Below are 18,205 nucleotides of genomic sequence, written 5' to 3' on the forward strand. Positions count from 1 at the left end.
TGCTCACTGCTGTCTTCAACTTCCCTTTTGACCTCATACTGCTGCCGAATATAATGTGATGCGTTAGCGATGCTTATTGCCTTTTCCAATGTGAGGGTGCTTTCATTTTCTAGGAATATTTTGTCTTTTGCTGGGCCAGCTTCCAAGCCCATAATGAATTTATCGCGAATCGCCATATCAAAGTGTGGGCCGAAAGAACATCCTACCGCTAATGATCGAACTCTTGCCGCCCAGTCGTTTATTGATTCAGTTGCCGTTTTATTGGCCTGATAAAACTTAAATCGCTCTGGAAATTCGGACGCGGCTGGTTTAAAATGAGCCGACATAGCTAGGATACACTGTTCATACGTAGTTGCTGCACCATCAAGACTATGTGGATTCAGCAGATTTTTTTAGAAGCACGTAAGTTTTTTCCGACAGGGCATTCAGGAAAATTGCCTTTCTCTGCTTCCCCTCTTCAATATTGTTAGCAATGAAAAATTGGTCAAGTTGACTATGGAAAACATTCCATATATTTTCTTTAAAATCAAATTTCGGTACACTTCCAAATATCGACATCGCCCGTTTTGTATCGTCGCCAGATGTTATAATTAAAACACGCGTTATGTAGTAGTGATACTTAAGTGGATTGTATTTATTTAAGCAAACAGGTACCGACAAGGCGAAGAAGAATGAACGACTGAAAACTTGAGTACAGTGACAGTGCATTGAAGCTGCAGTCTACAGTGTGTACATAGCGCATAGAACCGTTGTATGTATATAAGAGAAATCTCTCATCGGCTTTAATGCAAGTTACCACAAAATCATTAACATCGGTAATACAAGAATTTTATCAAATACAAAATCTGTAAAATACCGCCCTTATTTTAAAATGTGTAGGCTTAACAACCCTGCAAAAATTGTTGGATTACGTATTCCATTTTCTTCATGTTGGAATACTCTAACCATTGTAAATTTTACCAAGTAGCGCAACTAACAGCTGATCGGTGAAAATTCGCACATTCACACGCACAGTTCTCGACTCAAAAAAAAACTTTAGATTATTTAATTCAAATTTTAAAGTGAGATAATCCTTACAAATGTATGTATACAGAATATATATGGCGTTTTTGTTGTTATTAAAACAATAGTTTTATTTATATTAAAGCTTTTATCATTTTTTTTTTTAACTTTGAAAAGTCTCCGAACACCATTCCTTCATTCAGGCATGCTTAACGAACGAAACGATATCATTTCGTTACGATAATCAACGTTAATAAACGAAACGAAATGACTTCGTTTCGTTTATTAACGTTAATAACGCCAAATTAACGTTAATTTGACGATCTTAACGTTAATAAACGAAACGAAGTGACTTCGTTTCGTTTATTAACGTTGATTATCGTAACGAAATGATATCGTTTCGTTCGTTAAACATGCCTGCCTTCATTATATGACATTCGACTGCCTAGTCCACTGCCTTCCACTCTATTCGCAACATAACCTCTACTTAAGCTGCCAAACTATATAGTAAACAATGACTCTAACAATACTCCTTTGCAATGTGTTTGCGGACCACCATCAGCCGATCATTGCTCTTTTTTCAACGACAAAGATCACGACACGATGACAATCGAACAGAGTTGCCAAAAGTAAAATATTGCGTTCAAATAACTAATAATAAAATTTTACTTTGGCAACTCTGATAAAATGCAACAGGGCACTGGTTTTATGTATACATATTATATTAGTTTCTTTATTCACGCAAATGCTAAATAACATAAGAATATTCGTAGTATAAAATATAAAAGTTCTATTGCCCCTCTTCATTTACTTTCATTTTAAATTAAATTCACTTCGATAATTCTTTCCGACACAATTCCTCTTTAGTACTTTGGCATATGATCCTCTGTGGGTGCTCCATGGAGTACTACAGTGAAAGTACTTTGGAAAGTACTCTCACGTATGTACTCTATGGAATACTCACAAACAAAGCGAGAGTGGGAGCACCTACTCCTCTCCTAGGACATCGCAATGTTAATTGGAGCACATTTTTTGTATGAATACAGATTAGATTTGGAGCAGTCCTATACTCCCAAAGGAGTATTCCTTACATTATTTGTAGAGTACTCGCGTTTTTTGAAGGGAAGTAACACCCTTGAATTTTTTATTTGAAAGTCTAACACGTTCCAAATTTTCTACTCCAATCCAATATGCTGTTATTTTGGTTTAAATTTCCTACTGGGCTGCTCCCATTCTCTCGTTCTCACTCATACACTCACATTTTTCGTTTTGACACCACTGATCACGGATGATAAATGGATTTTTTCATTTTGTAGCAAACGAGGAAAAAAAAAAAATAAGGCAAATCAGCCAAAAATGTACCAAAAGTCTTCGGATGTGAATTTCAACCAAACTAGAGCTATTATATTCTGCTTCTTTATGCAAAAACTGTTTTTAGTCAGGAAACTTTATAACACAAATTAAAATACTACCTTTTTTCGAAAAGGTTGTTTGATAGAATAATATCCACATTAACACCGCTGTAAACTTCATTTGGGGTTAAGTGATTTTCGTCTGAATCAATATTTAACATCCAAATGGGACTGGAGTCTAAATAAGATTTTTTTTATAAAATTTTTAATTTGGTAATAAATAAATTTATGTGAATATCTTCAGACTACATTTCTATATTCACATTATTTATTTTATTTAAAATATAAGAAAGAAATGTAAAATATACTTTATAAATAGCACTTTGAAAAATTTCAGATATAAGATTAATATATTGATTACAGCTTTTATTTTCAAATACGTAAAGACTAAAATGATACTTGAGGGCATCCCATTGCTCAAGAATTCTATCTATGACTGCTTGTCTAGAAAGTCACCTTGTGGAGGCGTACTTTAGTATAACATGCATTTCTGTACCGAAATGTTCTTGAAAACTCCGAAAGTCTGCCCTCCTAAGGGGCTGTTACAAAAATGATAGTTACGTCTATTAAAAATTTATAAATTTTGTTGGGAAATACATCACAAGCGGCTATTGAAGCTAAATTTAAAATGTGACAAACACATCCATTAACATGCAGATTTGGAACAACTTGCTTCAGCCTTGCTTGCATTCCGCTTTTTGCTCCCATCATAACCGGGCAATTGACGGCAGTGAAACCAATCATTTTTTCAAGTGGTATTGAATGATTTTTCAAAGATTTAATAATGGCATTAAAAATACCTTCCGTTCTACTATCGGTCAAAGGTATCAAATCTAAAAATCTATCAATACACTTTTTATCAAAAATTCGAGTCGAAACTGCCAACTTTTTTGATATACATATATCAGTCGTTTCATCTATTATTAGAGAATAATAATTCTTCTGACAAAACCCAATTATGGATTTATAATTTTCTGGCCCTGTTATTTGAGTTATTATTTTCTGTGCTTTAATTCTATTGGTGCAAAATTTGTTCACAATTTTAGAATCAGTTATGTTATTTTTCATAAGCATATTTAAATGATCGATAATTGCAAATAGCAAATTGTACTCGGCAACAAAACAACTTAACTATATATTTTGTTCGAAAAATTTAAAATTTTTTTGTACATTCAGAGCTGCTTTGCAAATGACTTGAAGTGTAGTGCTGTATTTTACAAAAATGTACCAAATATGGCAATCTAGTACCAACGTACTATCGGGGAGCGAAATGTACCAACAAAAGTACAAATGTACCATGATTATCATCACTGCCACTGATGCAAAACATAGATGGGCAAAGCTGACTCACATGAGCAGCATGCTCATCACACGTATTCTTACGCTCTTCATTTCAGTCGTTGTTGAGAACGAAAAAGCAATTGCGCCACAGTGAGGTAAAAACATAATTTTCATATCAGTCGTTTCGTCATCTTTGGTCGTTTCACACTTCGTGTTGTAACGTCGTCGCGTCAAGTTCGTTTCCCCACAACTCAACCGCGTGTTATAAAAGGACGCTATTCATGCGGTTGAGAACAAAATGGCGTATAGTGAGGGAAGCGAAATGACAAAAAATTATTAAAAATAGTTGAAAAACTTAAAATTTATCGTACTTGGAGTAAACCATTAAATCTAAATATATAATAACCTTAATTACGCAGAAACCTACGCACATGGTTCTGGCCTTAGTGTATTACCTGTGTGTTGGTGGAGCAACTGTGCAACAATTTAAAGACATTAAAAGTTGAATATATAGCATGGTGTTATGGATTAACACCAATGGAGGGATAACCTGGTGTTTTATAAGCTTAAGCTTTAACCAAGAAACTAATAATCAAAAAAAAAAAAAAAATGGTCGTTTCACAGACAGCAACAAGGTAACAAAACAGTCGCTTAAGCGGGAGTCATTGGTGCCGTATGTCGTATCGCTGTAGTCGTATCCCTAACGTAATCAGCTGTTTATCGTTACGACGGTAAACCAAAAACCAATTGGTTGGCTATGATACGGTTACGACCTTAAGCGCCAAATACACGACACAAACATTTCCGCGAACATTCCCGTTATGTCATATTTCTGCGACCTTTTCTGTCGTGTATGGTGGTGTTTGCCAGTTCGCGCAAATGCTCGCCAAAAATCGAAATATTTTAATTTTTGGCGAACATTTGCGCGAACTGTTCGTGCGTGTATGGCGAAATAGCTCATAATCGTAGTAATTTCTGAACGGAACAGACGTGCGCGGAAAAGTAAAATGGACAATAAAAAATTTCTGAGTGAATTTATTGAAATGTATAAATCTTTGCCATCATTGTGGCAAGTAAAAAGCAAAGATTATTGTAATAGAATTAAAAAGAATAATGATTATGCGACTTTAATCGAAAAATTAAAAGAAGTACATCCTGATGCCACAAAGGATACAGTTATAAAAAAAATAAGTAGTTTGGGGCGCAATTGCTGTCAAAAATGTTAAGTCTTCAAAGCTATTGCCACTAGCTAGAAAGCGCAAAGTTAAAGCAAGGTGGTGATGAGGGGGAATCGCTTCTCTCATTATTGTATCCCTTTTCGTTATGAGTGGCAAAATTTTTTGTAAAAGTTGGTCAAATGTTGCCTTGCTTATACGAACGTAATTTTTAAAATCATTTTGTGACGTGAATTCCAGTTCTTTAAGAAGCTCACTTTGTCCAAGAACTGCTCGTTTTTTAAACCATTCTTTGCACCAAATTCTTTTTTTGCGATCTTCTCTCTTTTTTTACGCTTAATTGCCACATCGAGCAATATTGCTGCAGCACAATTGTTGTCCGTATTCATCGCTGTCTGAAAGAGAACTAATGTTCGGCCAAAAGTTCGTATGGTGTATGGCCAAAGCTGCGAACAAGATTGCGGAATGTTCGCGGAAATGTTCGTGTCGTGTATTTGGCGCTTTAGCGGCACCAATAATCGATTGCATTGATTCCCATAAGGTTGGTCGAATCAGCTGTTATAAGGTTACCGATAAAGCACCAATGTCTGTTTATAACCATTTCAACTATCGTAGGAGTTCGGGTTCCACTCCCACTCCCGGGAGAAAAGGCTTTGAAGAGATTTACAAGGTATAATCGAAACAGCTGTCGCCTTGTCCGTTCTAATGTCACGTTGTTTAAAATTCTCCCAAATTATTAAATAAATTATTAAGTTAAAAATTGCTTGAAATAAATGTTTTTATACATTTAAAGCGATACGGGCAATCCTCGGCAAACTCATATAAGTCTGCAGCTTTAGTTGCTTACATTTAATGAGATAGCAGTTTGTGCGCGATTAAACATGAATGACAAAAACTGTTTTATGATTTCAGATGCCTTTTGTAACGCACAATGTCTCTTGTGTTACGCTCCTATAAAGGGGACCCGGCAATATAATTTTAGGAGACATTATAATTATTTTCATTCTAGCTTTTATCATTTTTTCCTTCAACTTTCTTTTCTGAACACATTTTTTCTGATATAAAATTTATCTTTTCCAAGCAAACAAGTAGATTAACCTCCTGAAATTAATCAAGTATACCCTTAACAAGGAACTGCCACAAAAGTATCGATATCAATATAAGTATTCCAGATTAATCTACAGTTTTTAGTGTTTCCGATAAATTACAAATAATATTTTTCGCAGCGTCCAAACACCGTTTCGTTTTAACAAAAAACCTTAGGGTAAGCCAAACTAGTTCATTTTTATTTACATAAAAATCTTATTTCCAAACTGAATTTCTCCAGAACTCGGTTATATCAATTTTCTCATATAATCAGTCCTTAATATTTGTAAATTTTTGGTTTTTAATTAATTATTATGCAGAAAAGCTGAAAAAAACTAAACATATTGGCTGAAATTACAGTTATTTCCATCCCTACTACAATTAGACTATGACGGCACGCGGGATTCGAAATTTGATGACTATAGTTCGATTCTCTGCTCGGGAGAATATAATTTCTAATTTAAAAATACAAAGACATCTGTTGAAATCTTTGGCAGGATGGAAATAACTGTAATGTCAGCCGATATGTCTTAATTCTTTTCAGCTTTTCTGTCATAATAAAGCATAAAAATTTAATTAAAACAACTATATAACTCATAAAAATTTACAAACGTATAAGATGAAAAGATGATAAAAATTCAAGATCAGTCCTAAAAGTTAAAAAAAAAAAACAAGTAAGGACGGGACTGTGTTCGGCTGTGCCGAACACTTCATACCTTTCATGAATGGGGCTGAACAATAATCTTATCCCGTTCGTAATCTCCAAACAATCGGATGTATAATATAAGAAATATATAGTGAACAGATGTACATACCTAAAGGATTTTTAGGACAAATAAACTAAACAAGTAAGGAAGGCTAAGTTCGGGTGTAACCGAACATTACATACTAGGTTGAGAGCTATGGAGACAAAGTAAGGGAAAATCGCCATGTAGGAAAATGTCCCTGGGGTAACCCTGGAATGTGTTTGTATGACGTGTATCAAATGGAAGGTATTAAAGAGTGACTTATCTTGTTTTGTAGTTTTTCCGACAGGGTGGATAAATGATGTATATTGGAACGATTTTCCGTCATTCCTTGTTCCATCATCAGTGTCGAACGAAAACTGAAACCGGTTTGTCTCAAAACCAAATTTGACAAGGGATGACGGAAAATCGTATTAAAGAGTATTTTAAGAGGGCCATAGTTCTATAGGTGGACGCCATTTAGGGATATCGCCATAAACGTGGACCAGGGCTGACTCTAGAATTTGTTTGTACGATATGGGTATCAAATGAAAGGTGTTAATGAGTATTTTAGAAGGGCGTGGACCTTAGTTCTATAGGTGGACGCCTTTTCGAGATATCGCCATAAAGGTGGACCATGGGCGACTCTAGAATGCGTTTGTACGATATGGGTATGAAACGAAAGGTGTTAATGAGTATTTTAAAAGGTAGTGGGCCCTACTTCTATGGGTGGACGCGTTTTTGATATATTCATATTCATATTCATATTTATTTTAAGTAAGAGGGTGTATATCTAAGACTTCAGTCTTTTTAGATACATCAACAAGGTGGAAATTTAACAAGTATATAAACTTAAATCTAATACAATTTTGTTTAAATTAATAGAATGAAATTAAATCTAATTAAATTAAAGCTTTACAGTGGGTATCAATTAAATTTATGTACGTTTCAGATAAAATTTAGTTTTAGTTTCAAATTTAAAAGTATAAATATATAGCATATATAGGATTTAGAAACAGTATAGGGTAGAACAGACACTTAGCAACATGAACCAGTTAGATTGCAATCATACTCACTCCGCTGAACTAAAGTAATTGAGAATTACCCTTTCGTGATTACACCTACACATAGCAGCTTTGACATGTTCTGGAATAGAATTCCACAGCCTCACAGCATTAATGAAAAAAAGTCTTGACGAGCACAAATAGGTATATTTCGGTACGATCAGGTTATGATGTCTTTTAGACCTTGTGATATATCGCCATAAAGGTGGACCAGAGGTGACTCTAGAATTTGTTTGTACGATATGGGTATCAAATGAAAGGTGTTGATGAGTATTTTAAAAGGGAGTGGGCCTTAGTTCTAAAGGTGGACGCCTTTTCGAGATATCGCCATAAAGGTGGACCAGGGGTAACTGTAGAATTTGTTTGTACGATATGGGTATCAAATGAAAGGTGTTAATGAGTATTTTAAAAGGGAGTGGGCCTTAGTTCTAAAGGTGGACACCTTTTCGAGATATCGCCATAAAGGTGAACCAGGGGTAACTGTAGAATTTGTTTGTACGATATGGGTATCGAATGAAAGGTGTTAATGAGTATTTTAAAAGGGAGTGAGCCTTAGTTCTATAGGTGGACGCCTTTTCGGGACCAGGGGTGACTCTATAATGTGTTTGTACGATATGGCTATCAAATTAAAGGTATTAATGAGGGGTTTAAAAGGGAGTGGTGGTAGTTGTATATGTGAAGGCGTTTTCGAGATATCGACCAAAATGTGGACCAGGGTGACCCAGACCATCATCTGTCGGCTACCGAATATTTATTTATATATGTAATACCACGAACAGTATTCCTGCCAAGATTCCAAGCGCTTTTGATTCCGCCCTGCAGAACTTTTTCATTTTCTTCTACTTAATATGGTAGGTGTCACACCCATTTTACAAAGTTTTTTCTAAAGTTATATTTTGCGTCAATAAACCAATCCAATGACCATGTTTCATCCCTTTTTTTCGTATTTGGTATAGAATTATGGCATTTTTTACATTTTTCGTAATTTTCGATATCGAAAAAGTGGGTGTGGTCATAGTCGGATTTCAGCCATTTTTTATACCAATACAAAGTGAGTTCAGATAATTACGTGAACTGAGTTTAGTAAAGATATATCGATTTTTGCTCAAGTTATCGTGTTAACGGCCGATCGGAAGGACATACGGTCGACTGTGTATAAAAACTGGGCGTGGCTTCAACCGATTTCGCCCTTTTTCACAGAAAACAGTTATCGTCCTAGAATATAAGCCCCTACCAAATTTCACAAGGATTGGTAAATTTTTGTTCGACTTATGGCATTAAAAGTATCCTAGACAAATTAAATGAAAAAGGGCGGAGCCACGCCAATTTTGAAATTTTCTTTTATTTTTGTATTTTGTTGCACCATATCAGTACTGGAGTTGAATGTTGACATAATTTACTTACATATATGTATACTGTAAAGATATTAACTTTGTTTTTTAATTTGACTTTTTTTTAAAAGTGGGCGTGGTCATTCTCCGATTTTGCTAATTTTTATTAAGCATACATATAGTAATAGGAGTAACGTTCCTGCCAAATTTCATCATGATATCTTCAACGACTGCCAAATTACAGCTTGCAAAACTTCTAAATTACCTTCTTTTAAAAGTGGGCGGCGCCCCGCCCATTGTCCAAAATTTTACTTATTTTCTATTCCGCGTCATAAGTTCAACTCACCTACCAAGTTTCATCGCTTTATCCGTCTTTGGTAATGAATTATCACACTTTTTCGATTTTCCGAAATTTTCGATATCGAAAAAGTGGGCGTGGTTATAGTCCGATATCGTTCATTTTAAATAGCGATCTGAGATGAGTGCCCAGCAACCTACATACCAAATTTCATCAGGATACCTCAAAATTGACTCCAGTTATCGTGCTAACGGACGGACGGACGGACATGGCTCAATCAAATTTTTTTCTATACTGATGATTTTGATATATGGAAGTCTATATCTATCTCGATTCCTTTATACCTGTACAACCAACCGTTATCCAATCAAAATTAATATACTCTGTGAGCTCTGCTCAACTGAGTATAAAAATAGGTAGGTACTTTGCGTGAGGATGCTAAATTTCACGTTTTTTGTGGTCTGCATGTAACAACTATGACTACGATTCACGTATTTCAACAATATATGACGTAAACGTAAGTATTGGATGAAATTTCTTGAATTTGAAGCTTCTAGCCATAAAAAAGGGGCAAAAATGACAGTTTATATGGGGTATATAATATATATACCACCGATCTCTAAGATTTTTTTCTGACAACAATATATGCTATATACGTAAGCATTTGGTGAAATTTGAAGCTTCTAGCTGGTAAAATGGGGTAGAAATTGCGCAAAGCTTCTTATCTGAACAATCGGTTGTGGGGATATATACTATTTTATACTTATATATATACTTTTTCTGAAAAATCGGTTGTATGGAGGATATATGCTATAGTGGTCCGATCCGGGCGGTTCCGACAAATGTCTAATTGGACACCTAAATACACCCGCTCACCAAATTTTATCAAGATATCTCAAAAATTGAGGGACTAGTTTGCATACAAACAGACAGACGGACAGACGGACATGGCTAAATCAACTCATCTCTTCATCCTGATTATTTCGGTGTACTTAAGGGTGGGTCTATCTATTTTCCTTTAAGGACTTACAATTTTAAGATTCGTGCCAAAGTTAATATACCATTTCATTTTCATGAAAGGTATAAAAACAGTTTCCAATAGCTGAGTGTTCCATTTTTTTTTTTTTATTGAGCACATTTCCTTTTTTACACCACTGTAGCGCAATTACTCTCCCTTTTACCAATACACCCTGACATTCCAATTTGCCCACCTATGATGTAAAACGATTTTGAGGTGATATTTTGTTTTTTCTCTCTCATTTCAAGATACAATTTTTACTTGGGGCTGCTAGTTTTGTGTTACTAAGTTGGTACTGTCATCGAAGGTATAGAATTGGGATCATTACCATGATTATTGGCGCCGTAATTTGTTTTGGTTATTTCCATACATACTTAGAGTGCAATCGCGTAAGTAAAACTGTTACCAGCATACAGTTTATTTAATCCATAAACAAACTCTATGTGCATTATTTGTTGGTTTTGTAGAAGTTAGAGGCAGAACGTTTATTGGAAATATTGGCCCGTAACGAAAAGCTCCAACAGGCAGAGCCCAGATGGTATACCCCGTTTATTAACTTTTTCCACTTCAATGAGCCAGATGCGAAACAGACTCAGCGGGAATTTATAAAGTTTGTATTGGACCTTTGCATCATGCAACCAACAAAGCGAAACCGTTACTAAAGCGTAAACATTTTTATTTTGTCTAGAAAATCAAGTCAGCTGAACCTAAGTTTTTGTCGTCCCGATCATGTATTTCTCTTGTATGCTAATGATTTATTCTTGAAGCAGCTGCAGTTTCTGATTGATAAATGTCAAGAATCAATGGCAATATTGAGAGGTAATTGCTATTAAACAGTTATGCGCTACAACTCACAGAAGCTTATAACTTTAAGCAAATTTTTCAATTTAATTTCAGAAGATTTACCCTTCCCCTTAAATTACATGGCATGTGTACTTTTGGTGACGCTAATTGGTTATATTGTAAAACTCACATTCAAATATATAGTTAGTCCGAGAGCATGGGTAGGCATATGGCATGCACACAACACGCTTCCTAGCATAGGTACAGGTACGAGTACAGGTACGATACATCATGAAGATCGTATTTCGGGTGAAAATTTAAGAATGCTTTTGCATGCGATTAGCGGAGGCGCGACATCGAACCAGATTACGATCAGCAATACAACTGCCACGGCGTCTCTGACACAATCGCATTCAACGGGCTCCGGTGTGGAGGAAATACAGGATGCTTTAGAAATTGGTAATGTCGATACATCAAAGGATTCTGCAATGTCCGAAGTAACAGCCGAGGTTAAACGGCAAGACTCACCACAGAAGCAAACAGAGAAACTGGATAACAATAACAGCAGTAATAAGTCAGTTGATATATTAAAAGATAAATCGGATGTTGAAAACAAAGAGGCGAAGCTGGAAGATGTAATTGATGAAGAGACGTAACAGTTCCAAAATGTTGGTGCTCTAAACAACATATAGAGTGAGTCGGTCGCCATACGAAATAAAAATAAAAAAAAACTTCCGCTAAATTTGAAACTTATACTGAAACGGCCACGAAAAGAATTTTTTTCTCTTTTGAAATAATGTTGAAATTGTAATATAGTTGTTTGATATCCGTTTTTGAAATAAGTATGCCATTATATTTATATTGGGAAGCTCTATAATTCTTTCTAGTATCCTTTTGGGCTCTGTAGTCTTTTTCACATCGTTGGGTTTTCTTAGCTTGGTGAAACGAGAAACATACTTTGAGGCGCTAAAACTGGTTTAAAAGACAATAACAAGTCAAAACGACCGCGCAGCTCAAAAAGAAGCGAGTCTAGAGCTTCTCAATACCAATACAACAAAATTAAGGAGATATCAATGTGGAAAATCGAATGTAAAAAAACAGTTTATAAGTATAAAAAAAACCGAGACTCTCAACATTAGTTTTAGATTCTTTGCAAGTTTGTTTTTCGACCTAGTCTAGAATATATCGCTCGTTTTATTATAAAGAGATGTAAAATTTTAATTTGTTGGGAAAACTTAACAAAGTTTTATTTTTCACACAGTCGTTGTTTACACACAAATACTTTTGTTGCTGAAACTCGTTACTTGAAGAGCGGTAACGAGGAAAGCGGACGGGCACCGAGTTTCTTGTGCTCGGCGACTTGCTTTGTGCTGTCTTCTGCTGTCAAACTTTGGTTTTGTGATTTTTTTTATTAAAGAACTTTGTATTGATTTTGAACTGAAATTTTTATAATATTTCTAATATTTTCAATAAATAAAACAAGTTTTTAGAAAGAATTGAAATAAAATATCGAACTGTTGCGTAGAAAGAGTCGCCGTGTGTTGGTATGCAACTCCAAAAGAGACATAACTTTGTGTGTAAACTGCGACTTACAAAAAATATATTTAAAAAACATATCGCTCATTTAATTCAATAGTGTCATAACTAAAAAACACCACTTTTGAGTTAATAACATATAAACGTACCCAATAACATTATCCATGTTGTATAAAAAAATCTTTGTGATTTACCACGTGCTATAAAAATGAAAATATGCCTTTATATGCGCAACATATGCCAGTTAAAATATTTGAATGGCTCTCCTGGAAAATTGTGTGTTTTTGAGTTATGACATTATTGAAGTAAATGAGCGATATGTCCGGTCATTTTTGCACCTTGCGATATTTAATGTATGTGAACATAACTCACCCAGCGGCTGTTTTGGAATATCATGAAATCCCGAAAAATTAAAATTTTGTATAACATCTGTTTACAGTAAAACGTGCGATATTCGCATACATCAATCAGGCTACGCTTTTATTTTATTTATTTGTTGTTTATTTATGATTCGTTATTATTTCATAGATGCAGGGCGTCGAAGAAAAAAAAGAAATGCTTGTTCCATTAAAGTTATTTCAACGCATTAATATTTAGTATATGAATAACAAACCTCTAATGAATGAATTAGTTTTGTTTTGCAAAGTAAGATGTAGAGCAATTATTTTAAAATGTAACATAATTATGTCTAATGTATTATTCAAATAAAGTTTTATTATTACTGATCAAATATTGAAACTACTAAAAATGTTGTGATATTGGTAAATATATACCTACTTTTTATGTTGGAACTCACAGCAAAGACATCGAAAAGTTACTGTGGATCTCCAACATTAAGCCATTAGATTGCCAGGGTAGGGTAGAGTGCATGTATAAAACGAGTACGATTCAATAAATGAACACAAACATAAATTTCTTTATTTAGAGATTTATTTCAACTATGTATTATTATTTTAGTTGCTTGTCACAATACAATTTATTATTATAATTCTTAGTATATATATTTGTATTTTGTTTAGTGTATGTACTATATAATTGTATGTCAAATTGTTATCCATTATACACACACAAATCTATATGTACATACACACGTCCCGTACTAGTTCGTTTTTTGTATGTGTACTTTATTAAATATATTTATTTAAAATATCTTGCAAATTTATGTGTGACGCTCAAAAATTTCCTACAGAACTTAAAAAAAAATATATATATTTATAGGCTCATTCCATTTCAAGACACCCGGTCCGCGCGGACATGATTTTTGATTTCGATGAAATTTTAATATTTTGTTCTTTGGTCAAAATAATGAAACGCGTTTTTTTTTGTTTTTTTTTTGCCTCAAACAAATTTTGTTTCGGATTTATCGGCAATTGAATTCGATAAAATGCAATCGATATTTTATTCACCTATTTTTTCAACTGTCAATAACTTTGTCAAAAGTTAAAAACACCCTTTGATTCTTTCTTTTAAATCGATATATTTCGATTGCTCAACGGCAATCAACTTCAGGATTGTAGCAACTAACAAAAATAATAAACATTAACAATAAACAAATTTTGCATTTTACATATCACATAAATACATACTTTTATTAACACGTCTGCTTGTCTGACGTGGAGTATGGTACTGTTTTTTAGTAAGCAGGTGTTTGTAGATATGTGCGCTGTGATCTACGTCGCTCTTATAGTTGAGTCGTGTGTTAGTCGGAATATTAATAATGTGTAACATTTCTAGTGTGAAGCGTTTGTTATAGTGTTGTTCTTGTTGCAGTATTTTAGTCTCATCAAAGTTTGGTGTGTGGCCGCTGTCTGCACAGTGGGCCATGAGTGCTGTTTTTTGATTATTAACTTGATGGCAAAATTTAAAATCAGACTTATGCTGTGAAATTCTCGTTTTGAGTTTGGACTTTGTAGTACCTATATATATGGGGTATTCCATCCCATTTCGACCAATTTTGAACCCGACCCCTTTAGAATTGGCTGAAAGTTTTTCTTCTTTTTCTAGCTTACGAAAGACGTTTTTCAGATTTTTTTCATCCAACTCAAAAAAATTTATGAATTTAAAAAAAAAACACCGTTTTTGTTTTTAAAATGCTATCTTTTTCAAAAATTGACCGTTTGGGATCTTTTTTTTTTTAAATTTGTTTTTAAATGTACTTTTCGGAAAAAATACAAAAAAATTTTTAAAGTTTTTTTTTTTAATTGACATTAGAGAAAAATTGTAAGTTTACAAACGGCGATGGTTACTAGGACATGTTTCTGAATTTCTCTTCTTCATCAGCTAGCCTTTCGGGAGCTGAGCGTTGAACTCGAATCTCCAACATTCACATCAGTGCAAGCCTTTTAGCTGCTAAACCATATGAATGTCCCGTTGTTCGCTGTACAATTAGTCTTTTGGTTTTTTTTTTTTTTGTAATTTTTCAGTTTTTCGAGATTTTTTGAATTTCGCCATTTTTTTTTTCTCATAAAATCTCAATCAATTCTGCAATCATCCCCACTAATCCCGGAGTGGGCCGATATTTTTTTTTTTATTTATTTGAAAAAAAAACTATAAAAAATTTTTTTGTATTTTTTCCGAAAAGTACATTTAAAAACAAATTTAAAAAAAAAAGATCCCAAACGGTCAATTTTTGAAAAAGTTATAGCATTTTGAAAGCAAAACCGGTGTTTTTTTAAAAATTCATAAATTTTTTTGAGTTGGATGAAAAAATTCTGAAAAACGTCTTTCGTAAGCTAGAAAAAGAAGAAAAACTTTCAGCCAATTCTAAATGGCGCGGGTTCGTAATGGGATGGAATACGCCATATATTATTGCACGTTTCATCGCTATTGCCTTTACATGGTATCTTGTAAACTAAGTTATTTTTTTCCATTATTGGTATTTTCGATTTTGTTTTGTTAAATATGTTTTTTAAAGTGTTCGTAGGTTTATGCGCAATTTTTGTAGTTTCTTTATCATAGCATTCAGATTTTTCTAAACGTTCTGATAGCTGCGGTTATTATTTTTGTTAGTTGCTACAATCCTGAAGATGATTGCCGTTGAGCAATCGAAATATATCGATTTAAAAGAAAGAATCAAAGTGTGTTTTAATTTTTCAATTATAAAACACGGACCTAAAGCCAGATATAAATACATATTTAAAGATAAAAGGTCGCCAAAAAATTCATAATTTAAAAATGTATGACTTTTTTTTTCACAAATTAATGTTTCAAAAAAATTGTTTAAACTTTTTTTATATCGAGTGAACAGTTTATATTTCAGCTTGGGTAAATATCCATTAGCCAAAACTCGTTGTTTTCGAAATATGAATTTTTGAAATTAAACTTTTTTTCGCCATATATTGATGCAATACATATCAGCATACAAGGCGATCAATGCCAAATGCTTAAAATTAATTAAAATCTCATATTTATTATTGAAAACAGAATATGGCAAAATATTTCACTAAACCTCCAAACCATCACAAGAGCCCTTGCCATGTCCTGTTACAAAATCACTGTACAAAATCAAATACCCAAATTGAAACATAACCGTTATTTGTAATATTATATGTAAAAATAATATTTGTATGTAAAAAAAAAAGTCATACATTTTTATTAAATACTAAAACAATATTTTTAACTATATGCAACTGTTTATAATTTTATATAAAATTAAAAGTAATAGCGAACATTTCAAAGAAAAAATCATGAGAATCGGTTAATTTTTGACAAAGTTATTGACAGTTGAAAAAATAGGTGAATAAAATGTCGATTGCATTTTATCGAATTCAATTGCCGATAAATCAAAAAAAATTTGTTTTGGGGAAAACAAAAAAAAAAAAACGTGTTTCATTATTTTGACCAAAGGAACACCATAATAAAATTTCATCGAAATCAAAAATCATGTCCTGCGCGGACCGGGTGTCTTGAAATGGCATGAGCCTATATATGTTCTATATACATACATATGTATAAATAGCATGTATACAAGTGTGCTTTCATTTTATTTCTAAACATGCACAAATGATTGTTTTAAATTTCTAACCATACCCTTTATTTATTTGATGTTAATGTGCCTGCAAAATTTTTCGAAGCAAACTTTTTATATCTAAGAATATTATGCGTGCGGGTACGAAAAAAAAGAAAAAAAGTAACATTCGTATATGTAGTTTATTTTTAATTTTCCAGGCTATTAAGTAAAATGTACAAAATACGCTGTTATGTTTTACGAAACTCATTATTTTAAATCAATATTCTACTTATTCGTTGTATTTTTAACTAATTTATATTGTGTGATTTTTTATCTTTATAAACAACGTTTGTTCGGTAAAAGTAGTTTTGACTTAAGTACACCCGTAGGTAGTTGGCGTGTTTTTTTTCGACCCTTTTTATGTTTATGAAACTAAATTTTAACAGATCACACCACACTAATTTACTAAGCTGAAAGCATAATGTGTATTGTATAGTCTACGAATTTCTAAACAGCACTTTATTTCAAACTTAAAAGAGTAAAGTATTTCTGAATAATAATGTAAGATGTAAATTCTATTTAAAACGTATTGTGTCATCAAAAGAGCACAAAAAATTAAGCAAATAAATTAGCAAGCTGTTTACACGCAAAAAGTGTGGTTTGTGATTATTGGCAACTTCTCTTTGGGAGCTCCGTATCATATTTACCCACGGCGACAATCTCTAAGTAAGACAATTTCAATTCTTTATTAAAATGTGTTTTATTTATTGAAAATTGGAAAAGGGTTCGTGAAATATTAGAAATTTCAATAAAACTTATAAAAATTTGTATTCAAAATCAACAAAAATCCAAAGTTTAACAATACCCATCCGCTTTCCTCCTCAATCTTCGAAAAATCAAAGAAAAACCAATTTTTTTGATTTCAGATTTTGATATTAACGAAACTTTTAAAAAATTTACTATTTTGGGTGTGCAGGCCTGTCATAAGCTATGAGTATTTTAAAAGGTAGTGGGCCTTACTTCTATGGGTGGACGCGTTTTTGATATATCGCCATAAAGGTGGACCAGAGGTGACTCTAAAATTTGTTTGTACGATATGGGTATCAAATGAAAGGCGTTAATGAGTATTTTAAAAGGGAGTGGGCCTTAGGTCTATAGGTGGACGCCTTTTCGGGACCAGGGGTGACTCTATAATGTGTTTGTACGATATGGCTATCAAATTAAAGGTATTAATGAGGGGTTTAAAAGGGAGTGGTGGTAGTTGTATATGTGAAGGCGTTTTCGAGATATCGACCAAAATGTGGACCAGGGTGACCCAGACCATCATCTGTCGGCTACCGAATATTTATTTATATATGTAATACCACGAACAGTATTCCTGCCAAGATTCCAAGCGCTTTTGATTCCGCCCTGCAGAACTTTTTCATTTTCTTCTACTTAATATGGTAGGTGTCACACCCATTTTACAAAGTTTTTTCTAAAGTTATATTTTGCGTCAATAAACCAATCCAATCACCATGTTTCATCCCTTTTTTCGTATTTGGT

The 18,205-nt window shown here is 33.5% G+C and overlaps 1 protein-coding gene across 1 annotated transcript in view; it reads left to right on the plus strand.

The window, feature by feature from the left end:
- Positions 1–17,324, plus strand: part of LOC137238396 (uncharacterized) — a 34,969-nt gene extending 17,645 nt beyond the window's left edge. The window contains exons 3-6 of the mRNA XM_067763298.1: positions 10,641–10,781; positions 10,860–11,002; positions 11,081–11,211; positions 11,290–17,324. Coding sequence (XP_067619399.1) covers positions 10,641–10,781; positions 10,860–11,002; positions 11,081–11,211; positions 11,290–11,831 — 957 coding nt within the window. The 3' untranslated portion in view covers positions 11,832–17,324. The remainder of the gene's footprint in view (positions 1–10,640; positions 10,782–10,859; positions 11,003–11,080; positions 11,212–11,289) is intronic.
- Positions 17,325–18,205: the final 881 nt, after the last annotated feature.

This window comes from Eurosta solidaginis, chromosome 1 (assembly GCF_040869045.1).
Source record: "Eurosta solidaginis isolate ZX-2024a chromosome 1, ASM4086904v1, whole genome shotgun sequence".
In the NCBI taxonomy this organism is placed as follows: domain Eukaryota; kingdom Metazoa; phylum Arthropoda; class Insecta; order Diptera; family Tephritidae; genus Eurosta; species Eurosta solidaginis.